At 46.5% G+C, this 20,163-nt stretch overlaps 1 protein-coding gene and 1 long non-coding RNA gene across 13 annotated transcripts in view; one reads left to right on the plus strand and one right to left on the minus strand.

Annotated features, from left to right (window-relative positions):
* TFAP2B (transcription factor AP-2 beta) overlaps nucleotides 1–15,599 on the minus strand; it is a 29,872-nt gene extending 14,273 nt beyond the window's left edge. For 2 of the 12 annotated variants that reach the window (XM_059701442.1, XM_059701440.1), the window contains exons 1-3: nucleotides 11,086–11,952; nucleotides 10,485–10,943; nucleotides 5,711–5,771 (exon numbers count right to left, since the gene is read on the minus strand). In XM_059701442.1, coding sequence (XP_059557425.1) covers nucleotides 5,711–5,771; nucleotides 10,485–10,943; nucleotides 11,086–11,244 — 679 coding nt within the window. In that variant the 5' untranslated portion in view covers nucleotides 11,245–11,952. Of the gene's footprint in view, nucleotides 1–5,710; nucleotides 5,772–10,484; nucleotides 10,944–11,085; nucleotides 11,969–12,165; nucleotides 12,193–13,131; nucleotides 13,416–13,565; nucleotides 14,311–15,282 lie in introns of those variants that run through there. The other 10 variants (XM_059701443.1, XM_059701449.1, XM_059701448.1 and 7 more) reach the window with 10 other exon arrangements.
* On the plus strand, nucleotides 7,091–13,020 carry LOC132237242 (uncharacterized). Its single transcript, XR_009453489.1, has 2 exons — nucleotides 7,091–7,325; nucleotides 11,963–13,020. It is a non-coding gene; the product is annotated as an uncharacterized LOC132237242 (long non-coding RNA).
* Nucleotides 15,600–20,163: the final 4,564 nt, after the last annotated feature.

Below are 20,163 nucleotides of genomic sequence, written 5' to 3' on the forward strand. Positions count from 1 at the left end.
GGGACCATCTATCATTTAATTCTCTTATACAGCATCCACATCTGTTTTAATCAATCTTGTTCCTCACAGCAGTTCCGATTTCCATATGTCAGATTCATATTCAAGCACTATAAACAAATAAATTATGATCATGGAAACTGACATTAGATCACCTTGGAAAACTTTCCCCCAAAATATAGATTGCCCTTTGTATTTTGACATGGTATGAGCTGTAGAAATAAACTGTATAAAAAATCTCACACTTGCTACTCAGCAACATTTTCATATTTAAATACTACTTAGAATATTTTAACAGAAAAAACCCCACTCATCTAAAAATAGTAAGTTCAGTTCCTAGTTCCTGGATAACTGAACATCTCCTGAGGACTGGAATTGTACCTGCTTCTCACAGCCCCAGATGCCAGATCTCTTAAAGAGCCAGGCCTTTAGAGACACTTTATAACTTGCCCTCTAATTTCACTATTGTTAATTGCCTGATTTACCTGACAAGAGCTATTTCCTTTGGGGAATGTGTATTGCCCCCTCCCGTGGGCTGTACCTTCCTTTCCACATATACAGTATCACCTAAATATCACCAATCCAGTCAGCTTCTGTCAGCACACTGCTGTCTGGGGGAGAAGGGGGAGGCGTTTTTTGTTTGTTTTTATCCATAAACAACTATTTGAACAGACATGCATCAGATATTTCCATTTTTTAATTTAAGTGTCCGTCATAGTCCTATCCTGTATTTTCTCAACCTCAGGTTACAAACCTCTTTTCCACCAGGACCTTAGCATTGGTCACCTGGACTAGAGCCTACACATTTCTAGTCCCAACTTTCCTGTAAGTCCATAGCACTGTTATCATCTACCTTCCATCCCCTCCACTCTCACACCTGCTTAGCTCAGCTGATTAACCCCATATTTTATTCTTGGTCTTTTCCCTTCTGCTTTCCTCCAGTTTATCAATAAACCCAGGGAGCAACAGGGCCCGGTTGATTTGTTAGTAATTATGAGTACACTGTTCCTGCTCACGGAACCCAGAGATGACTAAGATAGGTTTAAAGCGACAGCAGGAAATGGTAAGGAAATGGAGCATAGCAAAACTCAGCAAGAAGCTTTCAGTTCTTTACATGTTTACAATTTTCTGTGCATACATTAAAACTGTTTTGTGGTGTGTGTGTTTTTTTCTCTCTTCAGTTCTCAGTTGGATGGCATGGCCAACTTCTGGATGTAACACCCTCAAAACGTGCTCCCCTCCTCCCCTTTCCCTTGCATTATTTTGGGGAGAAGGAAAAGGTTTAAAAACTGAATAGTATTCCATTACTGTGACTGAAGTTTTATTTAAGAAAGAGGAAGAAAAATGATTAGAAGGAATATTATTTATTAGTGGACTATATAGAGCCAAAGTGTTAATAGGCTAGCTCTTAATCTGTATTCGTTAAACTTAAGTGTGAAATTGTAGCTTTTAGATCTTTGTGTTTGACTGGAAACAGACCCTCTTAATCTGATCTGCTGGGGGGAAGAGGGGGAGGGAAGAAATAGATTCAAGGGCTAAATCCTTCTGAAAGGTACATGGGCTTAGATATGTAAACTATACCAGGAAGCCTCCAAGAGGTTGAGCATTGCTTGAAATAATTACTTCTCACCAACAGAGCACCCCTTTCCTTACATTTGCATTGTTTCTCATCTACCAGAGGGCTAAATTTTATTCCAAATGTATATATAACAATTGTACAAAATGAGGACTGAAATCCTGGAAGGAAAAATAAAAGGATTCCCACAAAAAAAGCTGGAACATAAGAAAAGCTGCAGACATCCAGTGCTGGCACCCTTTAGGGACAAAGTCTAAAGAGGCTAGAAACTGAGTTGGGTCCCATGGCTTACTCAACGCGTGGGACCTCGAGAAAGTCATTGACCGACTCTCTGAGTTCCCACACCGGAGGTGGGGTTGGGTGTGGAAGAAGCGTGTCTAACCTTCCCAGCTTTGAAATTCTATGCACTCTGATTCCTCCCTGGGTGGCTGGAATGTATCTCAGAGTTCCTACTTGAATCAAGAGGGATCCAAGTCAGCTCTGGAAACTCACACCTTTTCAGACTCTCAATCCTTTTGACCTTTGAAGTCAGAAGGAAGAATCCCAGCAGAACCTACTGTAATTGAAATTGGGAAATTCTCTATTCTCCCCCACCCAAAAGAAAATCCGCACCAATCAAGGTGTTTTTGTGGGGAAGGGGCCAGAACTAACTGGGAAAAGGGAGAGAATGGAGGTTACGCTGAAACTAACCAAACAGGATATCCCTAAGACCAACGAAAATGCCCCACAGTCACATTTGGACCTTGGACTCCAGCCACACGAGCCTTTCCAAGAAATCCCAGCATTTTTTTTCTGATGCCTAAGCTGTGTAACCAATTGCATATTGGCCTCTGATTGCACCAAAACCTTTTTTTCTTAAAATCTAGGTGAGACTTTTTTTTTTTAATTAGCCTGTAGGATGTTGGCAGTGATCATGGTATTAGCTGGGCACCCCCACCCCCAACCAGCCCAGATTCCCAATCCTAATGGAACTGAGAGTTAAGAATTATTTTTTAATGTCTCGTTGGATTTTTAGACTGTTAATGTACCGAATCCTTCTCATTATTACTTTATTGATTGCTCATTGACCAGCCCCCTTCAAATCGTATTAACCACCCTCTGCCGGTTTAGATTAGGAGAGTTTAAAAAGCACCTTTCATTATTCCCACCCCCGCCCCCCTCTCCTGCCATGGAGTGGAGACTCTGAGACTTGGCAGCTTAATGGGAGCTCTAATGGGGCAGCTAAGAGGAGAGGGGCCACGGTCCCTGCCGATTGCATTAATAGCTCAAAGGGGGCCAATCCAGAAAATTAGCCGTAAACGAGCTCTGGAGATCCTCAAATGAAAGAGCCATTTATCACGCTGGCTACCTTCACTCCACTCGTTTGCTCTCTCTACTGGGAACAACTCATTTCCTCTTAACTAAATTACTTCAGAAATGTCAGCTAAGCCCAGATAGCAAACATAACGAGAGAGCTAGCCTATAATCTATGGGGTGATATCAACACGGCTGAAAAATTGGAGTGGTCAAATTTTAAAAGTGGGGGTGTCTTTCCATAGAGAGAGAGAGAGAGAGAGAGAGAGAGAGAGAGAGAGAGAGAGCCTTTCTACGTAAATTTCCTGGCTTCATAAACACAGGCAGAGACACCCAAACCTGGGCCAGTTGGGGCAATTTTACTAACAAGGTGGAATTTTTAAAAATCTCTTTAAAAGCCCATTAGAAAATAAATCAAGCAACCGAGTCCCCTGCCAGTTGTTGAAATTTAGAATATTTTGTTCAGAAAACTTTCTTACCTCCTCTTTTATGAAATTAATCTTTTGGAGGCATCCCTCAAAAGGTGGGGGTTGGGGGTGGGACAAAGATGGAGACCAGAGAGCAGAGAAGAAGCTAATGAACTAACTCATAACCTTATTTTAAGTGGTACGTAGAAATTTACAAAAGCCAATCAACCACTTACTCCTATTTCACCCATGACTCTCCAAAACTAAAAAATATGATATTGGGATCTTTTCTTCATGTAATAATAAAGCAAATACCTAAAATATTAAATAATGGAGTAAACCTAACACTTCCTATTCATACCACACCTCCTAAATCAATAAAGTGACAAGGGTGCCACTTACATGTTTTAAGCTGCACGTTATTTAAAAAAAAAACCCAAAAAACAACCTTTTAGGGCCATAACAAGAACTGCATGTTTCCAAAACAAAACCAGTATCTTTAGTCAATATCCTCCTTTTCTTATTCCTGAAGATACCTTCACACATAAATATTCACATTCTGATGACAAATACATACAAGCCCTGAAAGGAAAGCCTCACACATCTGAGAATACAGTGGGGCCTTGACTTACGAGTGTCCCGACTAACGAGTTTTTTGAGATACCAGCTGTCTCTCCACGGATTTTTTGCATTGAGTTGAAAGAGTAATTTGAGTTAACGAGCTCCTTAACGAGCTTGGTCTCCAAACGAATTAAACTCGTAAGTCAAGGTCCCACTGTATGTTCAGCTCCCTTTGGTTAGGCAAGCTAAATTCCAATTATGTTTATTGGCCTGGCTATGAATAACATTTCTGATTGGTCATCGGTTGGCATGCCCCACTGCCAGCCCAAATGCTGCTTCTAGGATCTGGAACTCTGAGCTAAGGATTCTGGCTTTCCATGAAAATGGATGGGAACTAAAACAGAAAGAAACAAAAGCAGCCAATGAAGAATTACACCTTCCATTCCCTCCCCCCCCCCCCCCATTAACCAGCAATTAACCAAAAGAGAAGACCCAAGAGGAAATGGTGAAAGTGAGCTGTCAGCACAGTTGCAAATCTAAGCAACCAGACACTGGAGCGAACCCAAAAGCTGGCATTAAAAACTGAAGAAACGATACTATCTAAAGAAGAGATGGAGAGATATTTAAAGCAACACTTAAGTAGTTTTGCCCCAAACCTTACTATTCTTCGTTCATTCCAAAGCCAAATGGCATCATTTTAAGCTTCCACCTCCCAGCTCCCACCTCTCAGAGCTACTTTCTCTGCCTTTTGTAAAAGAAATGTAGAATGCCTCACCCTTCTTGGAATCCTCACTTCACAACCCTCCTACACTATCAGCTTGACTCTGGATTATTTTCCAAAACATCTTTCATTGTTTTTGTGCAAGTCATGTGGCTCCCATGAATCATAAATGACTGAGGCTGGGGCTTGTTGACACCAAACAAGGACAGGTCTTCTCCAGCATAGATAAGAAAGGGTTACTGTAGTTAAAATTGTATCTCCAAACACCAGTTCTTGTGATAATTAAAGATCGTTCTGTTTACACATTCAAGCTCCTAAATCTGTGGCATGTGAGTGACATTGGGGCCCTGCGACAGCCACACTAATCGCCACGCGTTCTCTCAGTGACAGTCAGAGAAGAAGGGGAAAAATGAAGCAGCTGCAATACGCCCGAAATGAGTTATTGTAATTACATTTAATTAGTTTAATTAGTTAATTATTTTGCTTACAGCTGTACAAGAGACTGCAAACATTTGTTAATATCGCATGCCCTTTAACAGTATGGGGTGATTCCACAGTCACACTAAATCATGAACGCATATGTAGGAAGACTTAGAAATGTGCATTGGCTGGCTCGGCTTCTCAGGATGCGCATATTTAGCGACACATTTGGCACAATTAAACAAAATAAGGAACAACTCATAAAACACAGAGTCCTGGGAACAAACAGAGTACCGCCGAAAAAACCAAATACAAAAACAAGGAGGGAGGGCACCGTCTCAATGACCTAGGGTTTAGTTCAGCAAACTCCAGTTATCAATGAAATAATTACAGTACATTTTTGAAAGCAGTGTTTCCCAGCTAGTTCCATACATGGCAGTGCAATTATTTGAGAGAGTATTTAGAATTGGTACCAAATGTACCAGGAGAGAAATGGCAATAGTCTCTGTCCCTCTGTCTCTCTCATCCGGGTTTCTGCCTGCGGTTTTGTTTTTCCCTCCTCCCCCCATTTCCTTCTTCCCGACATGCCCTTTCACCCAGACAGCCGCTGTTGTGTAATTGTGAACAAACATTTGTGTCTTATAAAATAATGAATTGCCCAAAGTGAAAACTCATCATGAAGACCATGAACGCACAGGAGAACTCTGGTTACTTTTGGGGGGAAATAATCCATACCTTTTTTTATGACAGACTGGTCCAATAGATTCATGCCGCTGTTATTGGCATCTTCAACTGACTGTGAATATAAAAACATCACTATTCAAATTGACTGGATATTAAAGAATCGCACACATAAATCATGTCATTCCAAACTGGAGTGTCTGTTATTTCCATTTATATTAATTCACAAAGGGAGGTTTTATTATTATCATTATTATCTCCAAATCGACATCGAGATGAAATTCACCCAAATTATACATTCTTCCCACGAAAGAAGAGGAAAAAGGAAACTGGGAGAGTCATCTGGGATGTGGTATTGGTTCAGTTATTATATTCAACACAGACATTACATAGACATGTAAACTTTTATATTATTTGCTCTAATGAATTGTGAAAATTTGGCAACAGCTGAAAGATTTCCACCAATATTAGTAAGAGCAATTTCAGTTTTCTATTCTATCCCTGCGCATCTTAACTCCAGAATCATTTCACAAATACATAACAGTTTACATTATGGGATTTTAATTAAAGTCTGAGCAATTTGGAATGGAATGCAAACAGCAACACATAGGAACATGTTTGCAAGCCCCCAGGACCGCACACCCACTGCAGTCCATACACATCCCGAGCACTGTGGCCTTCCTGCTGTGCAACAGTCCCTCCGAGGAACCTGCACAAGGTGCTCCCCTCTCAACCCAGCTGCCCAGCAGGAAGCACACCTGTTAGGAAGGCAGTCACTACAGATACACAGACACACACAGAGGCCCGGATGCTCCCAGTCAGCACCTGGCGATTGGCAAGAGCATTCATCTTCTGTGCCACAGTTTCATCCCCCAGAAGGCAAGTTTCCACCCTGGGTGTTGGCAGCACTTCTGAGGGGAAATAGCTGTTGGAATGGGTTTCTCACTGTCTGGCTGTGCATCCCTGTGCCTCCAAAAGCAGTGGGTTCCCTTCCCGGCCCATGCAATGAGGATAAATGCTGGGTCCTTCTGAAATGGACAACTGCTTTCCTTGATCCACAGGAATCTAAGCTGGGACCAATTCGTCACCCATTGTACAGAGAAGTCCAAAGCAAAGGGCCCGGGGGCGAGGCGGAGTTTTTACAGCACCTCCCCACCCCCCTCCCTCGTGCGGCATCCCAGACAAGGTGTGTGCTCCTCACAGGGGAGAGACTGCCTGCCCCAAACAAGCAGCGCGTTCGAAACTGGAGATGAGATGATCTAATCGTGGAGGGGGCATGTTACTCTGTTCCTCTGGGTATTTAATAGTCACTCCTCCGTTCTCGGAAAGGTGAGGGAAATTGTTATTCTCAGTAAGAACCGTTTTTTCCAAGTTGCAACATGTCAGGCACATCTTAAGAAATAGCAAAAAGCCTTTAAAAAAAAAAACCGACTTCATGGAACTTGTTGGAAACTCCTCAAGAGACCCCACCGCGCGCGCGCGCGCACACACACACACACACACACACACACACACACACACACACGATTCACGGCTCTCTGTGCCCACGTGTCTACAGTGGCGACGTGTCCACGCAGGACCAGAGCATTCGCCTGTGTCGGGGGCGGGCAGAGCCCCGTGATCTCACGCGCCCGGACCAGTGCGCCCCCCACACCTCGCCCTCACGTCGGTACGTAAATATGTATATACGCCTCATCAGCGACGTGGGGTAGTTGTGGTAGTTAATGAGAAGGCTCTTGTCTGATTTTCTATCTAATTACGGCCGCCTGCTGGGTTTTTGTACAGGATATTCACGCAGCATGCTGGCGCTTAATCGTCACAGGGAGGATCGTAAAGATTTAATTAGGACTGCATGCGGAAGCGCAGAAAAACAACTCAGACTCGTAATGACTAGACTTCTTTAGTTAAAAGTGATACCAGGGGTTGCTTTAAGACACTGGGGTGTGTGGGAGTGAGTGTGTGTGCCTGTGTGGGGGGGTGCGCGTGCGCGCGCGTTGGGAGGTTTGACCGAACAGCCTCATGTGTTTCTACTCATGGGTGGTAGAGGTGATGAGAGGTGAGAGAGCAAGTGATGGGAAGAAGAAAAGAGGTGTTCCTGGTAACTAAACAAACTCCAAACGAGGTGTCATCTCAGTCCCTCTTTCTTTCCGATGCTGTTTTTTTTTAAACACTGCCCCCCACCACCAACATACACACACACACACACACACACAGTGGGTGAAATGTAGCATACCCAGAACCCAAGCAGCGATTTGCTAGTTTAATAGCCCCTGTGAGTAAATTGAAATAGAAATTGACAGGGTTTTATAGTTTCATTTAAAAAAATATTAGGAGCATTTGGTTAATTAGCTCTCCTCCTCTCATGGTTGGCCATGAGTGTGTGTGTGTGTGTGAGTGTGTGTGTGTGTGTCACACAACAGCCCCCCAACCCTTGGCCAGATGAGGACCCCTGGTTGTGAAGTCCGCCAGCAGGCAGCACTCTCAGGATCTGTCTGGTTGGCGGGCGGGGTGGGTGGGGGTCCAGAACACACACTAGGCCTTTGAGACTGAACCGTGACTACAGCCCAGGCCTGTGGAACCCCGCGCAGCAAGCCCATTCTGGCTGCAGGGAACTTTGAGACCCAGCAGGTTCCTGTAACTTTGGGCCCCCCAAGCTCCAGATCCTGAAGCTGGGAATGGAACCTCTGACTCTGGGCTCTGGTCTTGGATACATCTCTCCCCCGTCTTTGTCATCCACCCTGTGTCAAGACAAGCACACCTCACGAGATGGGCCCCCTCTGGGAAAGGTGCGGGGTGTATCCTTCGCCACCCTTAGCACCGGGGACCATCCACACAAAGTCCCCAGAGCCTCCCCACTTCCCCGGACTCCTGGCTGGGATGCTTCTGGGGAAGGAACTGGGCAGAGGTGGGGTGGGGAACCCGTGAGGCTGGGCCTGCACCGGCTCCCCTCTGAGCTACCTTAGCCTCTGTGGTCTGTGTTCCCACCTGCAGCAGCTGGGCCCACTGGCCACGCTTTGACAGGGGTGTTCTCCCAAATGCTAGCCCCCTTTTTCTCTCGTCCCTCACATTTGGCCAAACACCCAAAACACTCAAAGCGCCTCACAATGATCTTTTTCTTTAACATCTAAAACCAAATAAATCCGTTCCCTCTTTGGGGGGAATTCCTCTGTTGGGTCACCTGAGCCACTCGGCCAGCAGGGTGGGGGTGAAGTGACAGCCAGTGTCAGCACTGCCAACAGCAATGGTGATGAGCTGATCCACTTTCATTATCTAGCACTTTGAACCGTACTCAGAAAGGTTAATTTAAAAACTCCTTCCCCCCAGACACACATCACTCCAATGCATTAAAAAAAACCACAACTATTAAATATTTCTTTTCTCATATGATTTTTTGAAATGAGCATGATCTCCAGACAGGGACAGTCAAGCTCGATTAAATCAACAAAACTATCATTCTTATTACGGTGGGTAAATTCAGCCACAAATCAGGTGAGACCGTCATTTTTTGGAAACAATAAATAGCTGAATTTCCTTTAAAACAGTAAACCATCACAGACTACCCACAGACAACATTTGATGCTGCCACCGCATTTTAACTGTTCAGCATACATTTCTTTTCTTCATCAAAATAGAGAGGAAGGACTTGTGCACCCTTTTCCCTTTCCCATTTCGTTTTTCTTTGCCTCCGAGGTATGCCTACCATCATGCACAAAGTATACAACTATGCCAAGGAGACCAAAGTGTCAATTAAATACCTTTCCACCATATTTATCTTTTCTGGAGACTATTTAAACTAAAGAGCCAAAGGAGACCTGCATAGAATCACCCAGACAGGTTTTAAAAAGCATTTCTTTGATGTCTCTTTGTTTAGTTTAATCAAGTATTCTCAACCAAATCAGGCTCCATTGTGTAGGTTGCAGATGGGATGGTGTGTGGGTAGGGGGAGTGTTTTGAGCCTTTTGTTTTAAGAAATAAACACGTGATGCCTTTCCATTGGGATGGTAACATTGAGGAGGAAGGGTATTAATGGAGGGGGAGGGTTGAGAGGGACCTGGAGAATATTGCTCCACAGGCATTTAATGGACCGGAAGGTGAACAGGACCTCTCAAATAGTAGTTGTGGTCGTGGACTCTCAAAACAGAATTGTGGCTCTCTGGGTCTCTCCCACAAATATTCCATTTCTTGGGTGATGGTTCTGGAATTCAAACATCTTGGCAAAGGGACCTGCAGGTTATGGGACATTCTAAGGGATACCTGGCTTGGATCAAGGGTAGCCCATGTTTTTCTTCCAAAGTGCACTGTCATGCTTAACCAAGACTTTGCAAATCCAGCAGAACCTCTGAGCCTACGGAGGACCCGGTGCCTCCGCGCAGTAGCCCCAGCCCCTAGGCAGCCTGGTCTTCACCTGCCCAGTCCTGGGGCCAGGCCCACTCCAGGACGGGCTGAGCGAGGAGGTGCCGTGGGGAGGGTCCCCAGGTCGCTCACACAACACACCAGCGAACAGGAAGGGGCCGGTAGCAGGAAGGCGAGGCAAACACATCTAGCCTTGATGCTGATGATGCTAAACGATCAAGCTACACACACATATTTCCCTCCTTCATGATTTCATTCCTAGCGGTTCTACTTTCATAATCAGACCTCCAGACATCGCCACTAGAGAGCCACACACGTCCCTACAGACAGAAGCAGTTACACATGCTGTGTCCAGCGGATCCCTAAAGATGCAAACTACCTCCCCCAGGAGACAGCCCCCCTCCCCCGCCGCTCCCCTCTCCCGGAGCCTTCGCGATACATTTACTGTCATTTTCGTTTGTTCGGTGGTGGTTACCTGGACGTCTTCCATCCCGGGGTGGCCGAGGCCGTGCAGCGAGAGGCTGTCACCCATGCCCGCGTCCAGGCCGTGATGCGCCGAGTGCAGCAGCACGTCGGGCCGGCGGACCGAGTGGTAGTCCCTCCGGGGGTCGAGGCCCGAGAGCTGGGGCAAGGCGGCCCGGGGCTGGGGCAGGAGAGAGCCGGCTTCCGAACCCACTTCTTGCCGCTGCCGTTGCCCCCAGGGGTGCTGCTGGGGCTGGTGCAGGGGGTTCAGGGAGTAGGGGTCGTTGACGTGGGAGTAGGGGTCCTGGCTCTGGTGGTAGGGGAGCGGCTGGTAGGGGGGCGGAAAGTAGGGCGGCTGGAAGTCGGACGACGGGGTGTGGGACAGCGGCGGGGCGCTCGAGTAAGGTCCTTGGGACACCGAGCCCAGCTGGGAGAGCCGAGAGCTGTGACTCGGGACGCCATCGTGCCGGTCCTGGGAGCCGAGAGAAAGGGAGAGAGAGAGAGGAAAGAGAAGGGGAAGAAGAAGAAGAAGGGAAAAAAAATACAAGCGACAAATGGAGAACCGGCTTCAGGGCTTCTTCCCGGGACGGGGGAAGCAGGAGTCTGAAACTTACACGGCCAAGTTGACTCAGAGGGCGAGTGATTTTCAGCAATTCCAAAGGCAAGGCTTTGGGGGGCAGGGAATGGGGAGAATCACCCACACAACCGACATCGGAGCCTTCCGTGGGGAGTGCAAAGCCAGCAAAAAGGGCGAGGGGGAAATCGCTGTGCATGGGGTGAGGTGCTCAAGTCCTTCGTTAAAAATAGAGCCGGCTTACAGATCGTCTTTGCTCTTCTGGGTGTTTAGGGCAATTGTTTCTAACTCTGCCAGGGTTCCCAAGCACAACAGATGAAACTGCACCCTGTCAGCTGTGCTGCTCCTCCAGTTCAAAACCAACTTCTTCCTTCACTGGCAACCCCGGGGAGGGGGGGGGGCGCCCGAGGGACTCCCCACACCGCCCGACAATTCCAGGAGCTGCGAGGAATCTGTGTGATCTGGGTCCCCAGTCCCCCCTCCCTCCCCAAGAGGAATGAATTGAAATCGTGTTTGATTGAAATGGATCTCATTAGGAATCACATCCTAAGGCCCTGTGAAGTTGAGCTGTGGTTTGCAGGAGCTATTTCGAAGGTTGCCTTTTTCTATCTAATGCTATTAGATACTCCAGGGTGTGAAAATGAAGGACTTGAGGTTGGAAGGAGGGGAAATAAAAAAGCCCAGAACTCCCTGTTGGTCCTATCTGGAGTGGTAAACTAAGTGAAAAAAGAAAAAAAAAAAAAAAAGAGGAGGTCTGTGTGAGAGAGAGAAGGGTGTTGAAGTTTCTCCCTCTCCGCTGTGCAAATGCCACGGTAAAGTCCCTGTGTTTCTTTTTGGAGAAATAGTCACCTCAATTTCTAAACTGCAGTAGCAAATGAAAAGTTTTCTCTTTGGTTCCCCCCCCCTCCCCTCCCCAGCTGACTCCAAGAGCTCAGACAGAGAACACACAATGCAAGAGAAGCAGCTGCAGCCTCGTCCAATTATGGTGCTAAATTACCAAGCCAAAGGCGCTCGGAGGAAGACAGACAGAGAGAGTGAGACACGCACACAGAGACGGAGAGACGCAGAGAGACAGCGAGAGGGAGCATGCAGTTCTGGTACAACGTGAATCCAAACTCACCATGGATGAATAGGTGTGGACTAACATCTGGAAAAAAAAGCCTGGTTACTGCTCAAAATCAAACAATGATTTCCAAAAAAAAAAAAAAAAAAAAAAAAAATCAAGGAGTCCAGCAAAGAAACGAGCTGGACACAGAAGCCGAGCTTGAAGTGTTTCCAGGGCCAGCCATCAAAAAAAAAAAAAAATGTCCCCCCCACCCCCAAACAAGATTGGCACTGCTGTCACACACAGAGCTCTTCACCGGTCTCTTGCTGTCTTTTTGGCCTTTTTTTTTTTCTTCTGCCTTTTTTTTTTTCCGGGCCCCAGAAGCCGTCCTCTTCCACCCGAAGCTGGGCTCAGACTGCTCGGGCGCCCCTTCCTCCCTCCGCTTGCCTACACCGCCTCATAATAATTGATATTCATGACTATTAATATTACACGAGTACTTTAAAGGGAGAATGGAGGACAAATGGAGCGTGAAGCAGCAGCCAGCGCAGAGCTCCCCTACTATTGTAAATGACGTTCATTCAGTGGAGAATTACTAGATGTAATCAGACGAGGGGGCTGGCAGAGGCGGACGGGGGAAAAAGTTTAGCAGGAAAGAGGCAGAACTTCAATGGACTGAGCTGGGGACAGCCGCTGGCAGAGCAGCCTCTGTTTCCTGGGACAGGGCAGTGAGGGAGAGCATCGCAGGGGGCTGGTGTAGCAGGAGGCGTCCTGGTTCCTGGAGAGGGACTTTCCTGATGGGAAGAACTGATCGCCCCGAGGTGCTTGGTGTGCAGATTAAAAAGCAGAATAAGAAGGCGTTGTCTCAGCGTTTGGAGGGGAGAGGAGAGGAAGCCGGTGGGCCCCGTTGTTTACAATGATGTGTGCGGACATCCACCGGACACTGGAGATGATGCTTATGTGTTAGAGGACAGAGGCGACATGGGGGCTCGTGCAGCCGTCCCCACTTTAATGCTCACACACTGAGTCTGTGATTTTTACCTCAATTTAAAATACATGCCATCAATCTTCAGGCACACTAAACCTATCCTTTCCCGGCCAAGCCAGGGGCAACAGAAAACCTTTTCGGATATTTCAGGAACCCGTTCGACTGGCTTGACTGCCATTTCTGTTAAAGTTCAACCTTCCTCCCAACTTAAATGGGCTCCTTCCACCAGGCTGCGGGTTCTCCTCTATTTTTCAGCACAAAATTTTGCAGCTGGGAATATCTGCAATATTCTCTCTCTCTCTCTCTCTCTCTCTCTCTCTCTCTCTCTCTCTCTCTCTCTCTCTCTCTCTCCCCCTTTATTCTCTTCCCCTCTTCCACGCCACCCCTTCCTCTTCCTCTCGCCCTCCCCTCTTTCTTCTCTCCCCCCTCCTTTATCATTTAGCCAGTTTACTTTTCACAATCGAAGAACGAGTGATGCCCTGCTGACTTTCTCGCGCCCCCCGAAACCCGTCTAGATAGACCGCGAGCTCGGCCCACCAGGCCCCTCGCCGCCAGCGTCCGGCCCACCTGGGCCGCTCGCCTTTTCTTTCTAACGCTCGTCCCGCCGCCTTCCACTCTGCGCTCACCCCGCGCGTTAGAGCAAAGGAGGCCGAACCGAAACGGGCACCGCAAGGCGGAGGCCAGGCTCTTGGTTACAGTCGATACAAAACCACAAAGAGGAAAGGAAAGCCCCAAGCATCATGTGTCATTTGCAGGAAAAGCTCTCTCTCTCTCTCTCTCTCTCTCTCTCTCTCTCTCTCTCTCTCTCTCTCCCCCCAAAATTAGGATTCAGGGCTGGGCAGAGCTGGGGGGCCCTGGGCGCGAGCTCTGCCTGCGGGCGCGGCAGGCGAGCCCCCTGTGTCCCGCGGGCGGGCCGGGGCCCCCGGCGTCCGTCGGAGCTCGCGGCCGCCCTGTGCGCCGCGGGGAGCCCAGTGTCCGCAGGGCGGCCGGGTCCGGCTTTCCCGGGTCTCCCCGGAGCGGCGGAGTCGCGTTTCCCCCAACTGGTTGGGGAGAGAGGGGGTCTGGGTCTGGTGTCCTACCGCGACCGCTCCTCCCGACCCGGCACCGCCGCGCTCGCTGCCCGGGCCCTTCCCTGCTCCCTCCTCGCTCCAGTCCCCGCTTTGCACTCGCACCGCCCGCCCGCAGCTCCGACCTCTCCCCAAGTCCTCTTCGCGGGGCGCCTTTCTCCCGGCTTTTCTTTCCTCCCTCCCCCGACGTCTCCTGGAAATCTTTGCCCCCCACGCCTCCCCCCCCCCGCCCCCGCTTCCTCTAGCACCTAATTCGGGGGCTCCGAGGCCATCCCGCTCGGGAACCGGGCTCAGCGGGCTGCCGCCCGCCTTTCCTTCCCGTCCAGCCGCGAGCCCCGCGCCCCGCCCGGCCGCCCGCCCGGCCTGGGAGCCGCCCCGCCGCCCCGCCGCTCGGCTCCCGGGACCGAAAGGGCGTCGCGGGCGCGGCCGCTCCGACTGCAGGCGCCCCGGGTGGCGGCCAAGTTCTCCGCCGACGGAGAGTTGCGCCAGGGAACCGCGCGCACTGAGCAGCGGCAGCAAATTCGCTAAAAAATGCCCAGACGTGGGGTGGTGTGGACCCTCTGCCCCTCAGAGAAGCAAAACCCGAGAAAAGAGAAAAAAATAACTGTGACGACTCCTTGGCGAGGGCTCTATCGACACCCATCTATCTACCTCCCTCTTTCTCTTTTCCGCCCTCTGTTTGGATCCGTTGATGGTCGATTCCAGAAATTTTATTTGAAAATTAAAAAAAAATGAAAGCCTGAGTCCAATGAGACTTGAAAACCTAATCCTCGCCCACACTCAGGACCAGGGCTGCCCCTGCCTTCAGCAGCCTCTGTCTTCCCTGCCCACCTTCCCCATCGGAGTCTAAGGGGGCGAGGGGGTGGCGAGGAAGAGAGAAAGAAAAAGAACAGAAAAAAAAGAGAAATCTTCTAAGTTAGCCAGATTTCAACCTTCAAGTCCCTTCTCAGAATAGCGAAGTCTCCCCCAGCCAGCTTTTCTAAAAGTTAAGAGAAAGCTGAGAAAACCGACCGGAAATCTGCGAGGAAAACAGCTTTTTTAAAAACACACACAACACAAATATATCAGTTGGGGTGTCAAGAAGCTCAAATTGTCTATCTGCAAAAAGTCTAAGATGCACCGGGGGTGTCCGCTCACCTCATAGATATCTTCGTACTTGACATTCTCCACGAGCTTCCAGAGCATGATGGCAGCCTGGTCTCTAGGAGGTGAGTGCATTCATGTGAGGAGCAGATGTCTGGCTTCTCAGGACTCCGCTGTCTGTAATGATCCATCTATAATTGGAAATGGGGGATACACACCAAATCCGACGCTCCTCTCCCATCGCAACTTATATCTGCTGCCTCAGACAATAGGCTGGACAAGTCAGCCTCAGCAGAGAGGAAAGACATGATTACACACTCAGGAGTTAGATGCAACCCACAGACAGATATATATATTATAAAAATCATAAACACGGGTTTACACCCAGATGCCCACATTTAGTTATGTAAGCACCCCCTGGGTCACGCAGTCCACAGACGCTACCCATGCATTTTAAAGGAGAAAAGATGGTTGATTCGTGTGATTAATATAAATATACACATTTTAAAAGCCTCTCTATTGAAAATGATGAATCATGGTAGCCACTAACGAAAGACTTTAAAATTCATAATGAGAAACCAGGGGGCCAACAGCCCCCCCCCCATTTTTCTATCTAGATTTTAAAAGGGAGACCATTAGTGAGATTTTTAAACACAAAAGCTCCTATTCCTCTGTGTTTCGCAGGAGGGGATTTTTAAAGCTGGATTTTGGGATTTTAAGGGTGATCTCTCTGTGTGGATGTCTATGTAACTTTTTTTTAAAAAAAACTACCTCTGTCACTGTAGAACAAAAAGCCAGCTCACCGGAGTGACCGTTTCTAACATTTTTGGGTCATTTTGATGAACACAATGGGTAACTTAAATACTGTATGAACACCTCAGTCCGCACTGTTTGTCATTTTATCGGTTGTTGGTATTTTCAACAGATCCCATGAGCCATTTTTTTCTTTTCTTGGCTGGAGTCTCCATTTTATGAAGTTATTTTTTTCTTTTTTCAGATCTTGGGAGCAACATAAGTGTGCACCCGTCTACACAATGAGTGAATTTGGAGCCTTCTTTGTGGAAAGGAGACAGTACGTTTTCCATTTACAGCTGTTTGTCTATAACTAACTTTTAAGTGGTTTTAATCACGGAGAATCAAAAACAGTCACCTAACCCTCTGGAAGGTTTGAGCAGAATGCTCTTTTAAGGCATCCTGAGAAATATTTGGGGGTTTGTGGGTTTTTGTTTGTTTTGATATATTTTTTCCCAGTAAGGTGATTTGTATAGTGTTTTATTTTTTTTCTTCTCTTAATAAGGACAACGATAACAACGAAGTTCCCCAAACCTGGAGCATGGGAGCCCTTTAAGGCACAGGGACTCTGAATTTCATCATAAGGTGAAGATTCACCTCATTCCCCTCTTTCCCACCCCCTCTATTTTTTTTCCTATTCCCTTTCAGGGTGCGGAAGGATCCCCACAGCCAGAAGGGAAGTCCAGTGGAGGATCCCCGCCCCTGGGGCAGAAAGTAAATGACAGGAGGGAATGAGGAGGGACCAGGGCAATTTGGGGTGGAAGTTATTAAACCTGATAAGGATGAATCTACAAAGGGCGACTGTCTGTAAGTCTAAGGACTGCGGCTGCGGCCGCGCTGGAGCAGGGACGGCCGAGGAGAGGGCTCCGGACACCCGCGGTGGACACGGCTCCAGAAAAGCCCAGGGATGCTCCATATAGCGCAGAACGGACAATTTAGCAGATTTTAAGTTGAAATTTTTAAAATGATAGGTGAAATGAAAGGAACACCAGAGAAGTGCTTCAAACGGAACTTTAGAAATAAACCCTACCTTAGTGTCCAGTTTTAATGTTTATGCTTTGCCTTTCTGTCCTCCCTCCCTCCCTCCTTCCCTCCCTCCCTCCTTTCTTCCCTCCCTCCCTCCTTTCCTTCCTTCCTTCCTTCCCTCCCTCCCTCCCTCCCTCCCTCCCTCCCTCCTTCCTTCCTTCCTTCCTTCCTTCCTTCCTTCCTTCCTTCCTTCCTTCCTTCCTTCCTTCCTTCCTTCCTTCCTTCCTCCCTCCCTCCTTTCCTCTGCTTTAATACTAACACCTTAAGTTATACAAAATCTATTCAGATTTTCCACTAGAAACACGAGCAAAGATTTATTTTCTTGGCCCCCAGAGCTGGTTTGGATATTCTTCCTCATTTTATTGTGTGGTGGGACTGGAAACGGGGTTTACCCTCCCTTTCCACCCTTTCCAGTCCTACCACCAGTCCCAGATCAATAGTTTGCAAGATAAAGATGATAGATTTGGAAATTCAGATTCTCTACACACAGTTTTATTAATGGGAATAATTGTCTTTCTCACTTTCAAATCAATACCTCCATTATCTTTTTTTAAATCCAAAGATCACTCTTACCCAAAATGAAAAGCATTTGGAAAGGTCTTAATTTTTTTCAAATGCTTTAAACAGATTTTTCATTTCTTTTTTTTTGGTATATCATTGATTAGCCTAAAATAAATAGACTCTAAGGGTTAAACCAAAAAAAAAAAAACAACAAAAAACAAACAACCCTGAGAGAAATACTTCATAATAAAACTATTTTAAAAATACATTGGCATAAATGCTGTATAGCCTTATTTATGCATAATTTCAAATTTTGCACATGCCAGTAGTGGGTGTTTTTAAAGTTAGAAACGTCTTGAAATATTTCATTAAAATATATATAAATTCTTTAGGAAAACTGAAAAAAATAACCAACCTAGTTTTATTAAGAATGAAACATAAATTTAAAAATATATACACACCTATAAAGAGATAATCAAAGAAATACATAACAATAATTAAAACCGAGTCAATTTTTCAACGTGGGCATTATTCAAAAAATCTGAGAAATTGCAAGGGAAATCGTTCCTAGGGAGCCTTCTCTGTCATTGAACGGGCAACAGTGCCCTCTGTCGGGATTTTGTACAAGCACATCATGCAAGGTTGCTTCCACAGCAATTTCTTTCGGTTCTTGAAAACCTGTTATTGCTAAGAGCATTTGAGTTGAATTCTTATTATATCTACTACTTTTAGAAACGATTGTTTCGGCATCTAAAAAGCTTAAACGCCTTTAAAAATGTACAAATAAAAGCTCAATCTCCACTGAGAACATTTTCCTAATTTGAGCCAACTTTTCTTGCCCTTAACTTTCTGTTGTATTTCGCTTTAACCTTCAATCACATAATGTAAGAAAAGATTCCCGCAAGAACTCAATTAATGCAAACGCATAGACAAAACAAACTCTGGTTTCGACGTGAAATTAGGAGTCTAATATGCATTTTCACCATCATTTCGTTTTTTCATGTCTTCTTGTTTTGTGCCCGTATTTTATTTTATTTTTATTTTTTAGGGCACGCACAGGCTCGCCTAGGTCCAAGCGTGCTGGAGAATCCTAGGCAGTTATATTCGTCTTTTCACTTTCACTTATATTTATGTCCGTTTATAACAGCAGACGGGAGAGTTAATAATACCTTCCTTTTCTCAGCCTCCCATAGAGGGAATATTTTACGATGAATGTCAGAGACACTGATGGAAAGCGATGCACTAGCATAGTGCCCTCTGCTGGCGGTTCTTGGAGTAGGTTTTAAATAACAAAAAGTTACCGAAAAATATCTTACATTCAAACAAGGCCAACTATTAGCACTGCCATGTCTGATTTCTTATTTCTTCTAAAAATATAATTATGGAAAAAGAATAGCTGGAAGGGAATGGCCAATTTAGATGGAGTTCGTTGAGGAAGCCACACTGATGCTGATACCTGACTATTGAGATTGAGATGCAAACTGTCATGGCAAAGAGATTTGGAAGATGCCTGGCCAGTGTAGGTCAGCTGGTTGGAACGTCATCCCGGTCACCAAAAGGTTGCCGGTTTGATTCCCGGTCAGGACACATGCCTAAATTGTGGGGACTTAAAAAAAGAATTCAAGCCCAGCCAATGTGGCTCTGTGGTTGAGCATTCCACCAATGAACCAAGAGGTTATGGGTTCGATTCCTGATCAGGGTACCTGCCCAGGCTGGGTTGCAGGCTCAGTCCCCAGAAGGGGGCATGCAGGAGGTAGGAAATCGATGTTACTCTTTCATCGATGTTTCTATCTCTATCCCTCTCCCTCTCTCTCTCAAATCAATAAAAACATTTTTTAAAAAATTAAAAAAATAGCCGAAACCGGTTTGGCTCAGTGGATAGAGCGTCGGCCTGCGGACTGAAGGGTCCCAGGTTCGATTCCGGTCAAGGGCATGTACCTGGGTTGCGGGCACATCCCCAGTGGGAGATGTGCAGGAGGCAGCTGATCGATGTTTCTCTCATCGATGTTTCTAACTCTCTGTCTCTCTCCTTTCCTCTCTGTAGAGAATCAATAGAATATATAAAAAAAAATTAAAAAAATAAATAATTTAAAAATATAAAACTAATTATGAATTACCTAAATTTCTCAGACTTCCTTTCCCTATTCCTATGAGGTAACGCTTCATAAATTATCTCCCTTTGAGGTTGCCTGATGGACTGCCTTTTCTTTTACACATTACATGCTTGGCCAGGGTTTCCCTTTTTCATCTTCCCAAAATATAAAAATAATAAAATGGCCACCCCCCCCCCAAGACTTAGAATTAGGATTATTGTGTCAAGTCCGGACCCTGCTCCTTCTCATGCTCAGAGGGGGATAGGGCAAGCCACTTAACAGCATGAACTTCAATGTGCTGAGCTATGCACTGGGCATGCTTGTGAGAATTCACCGAAACAATGCTTGAGAACGACTATGATACTGTCACTTTGCACAACAATTTAACTTCTCAGCATTGACATGAGACACTGGAGCTGGGTGTCAGCAAAGTGAAAACTTCCTCAGTCAGGGAACTGGCTAAGTTATCCTGGGGAATCCCATTTGAGGTCTTCCCACTGTGCACTCAGCAATTCCCCCACAG

Source organism: Myotis daubentonii, chromosome 6 (assembly GCF_963259705.1).
Source record: "Myotis daubentonii chromosome 6, mMyoDau2.1, whole genome shotgun sequence".
Classification (NCBI taxonomy): domain Eukaryota; kingdom Metazoa; phylum Chordata; class Mammalia; order Chiroptera; family Vespertilionidae; genus Myotis; species Myotis daubentonii.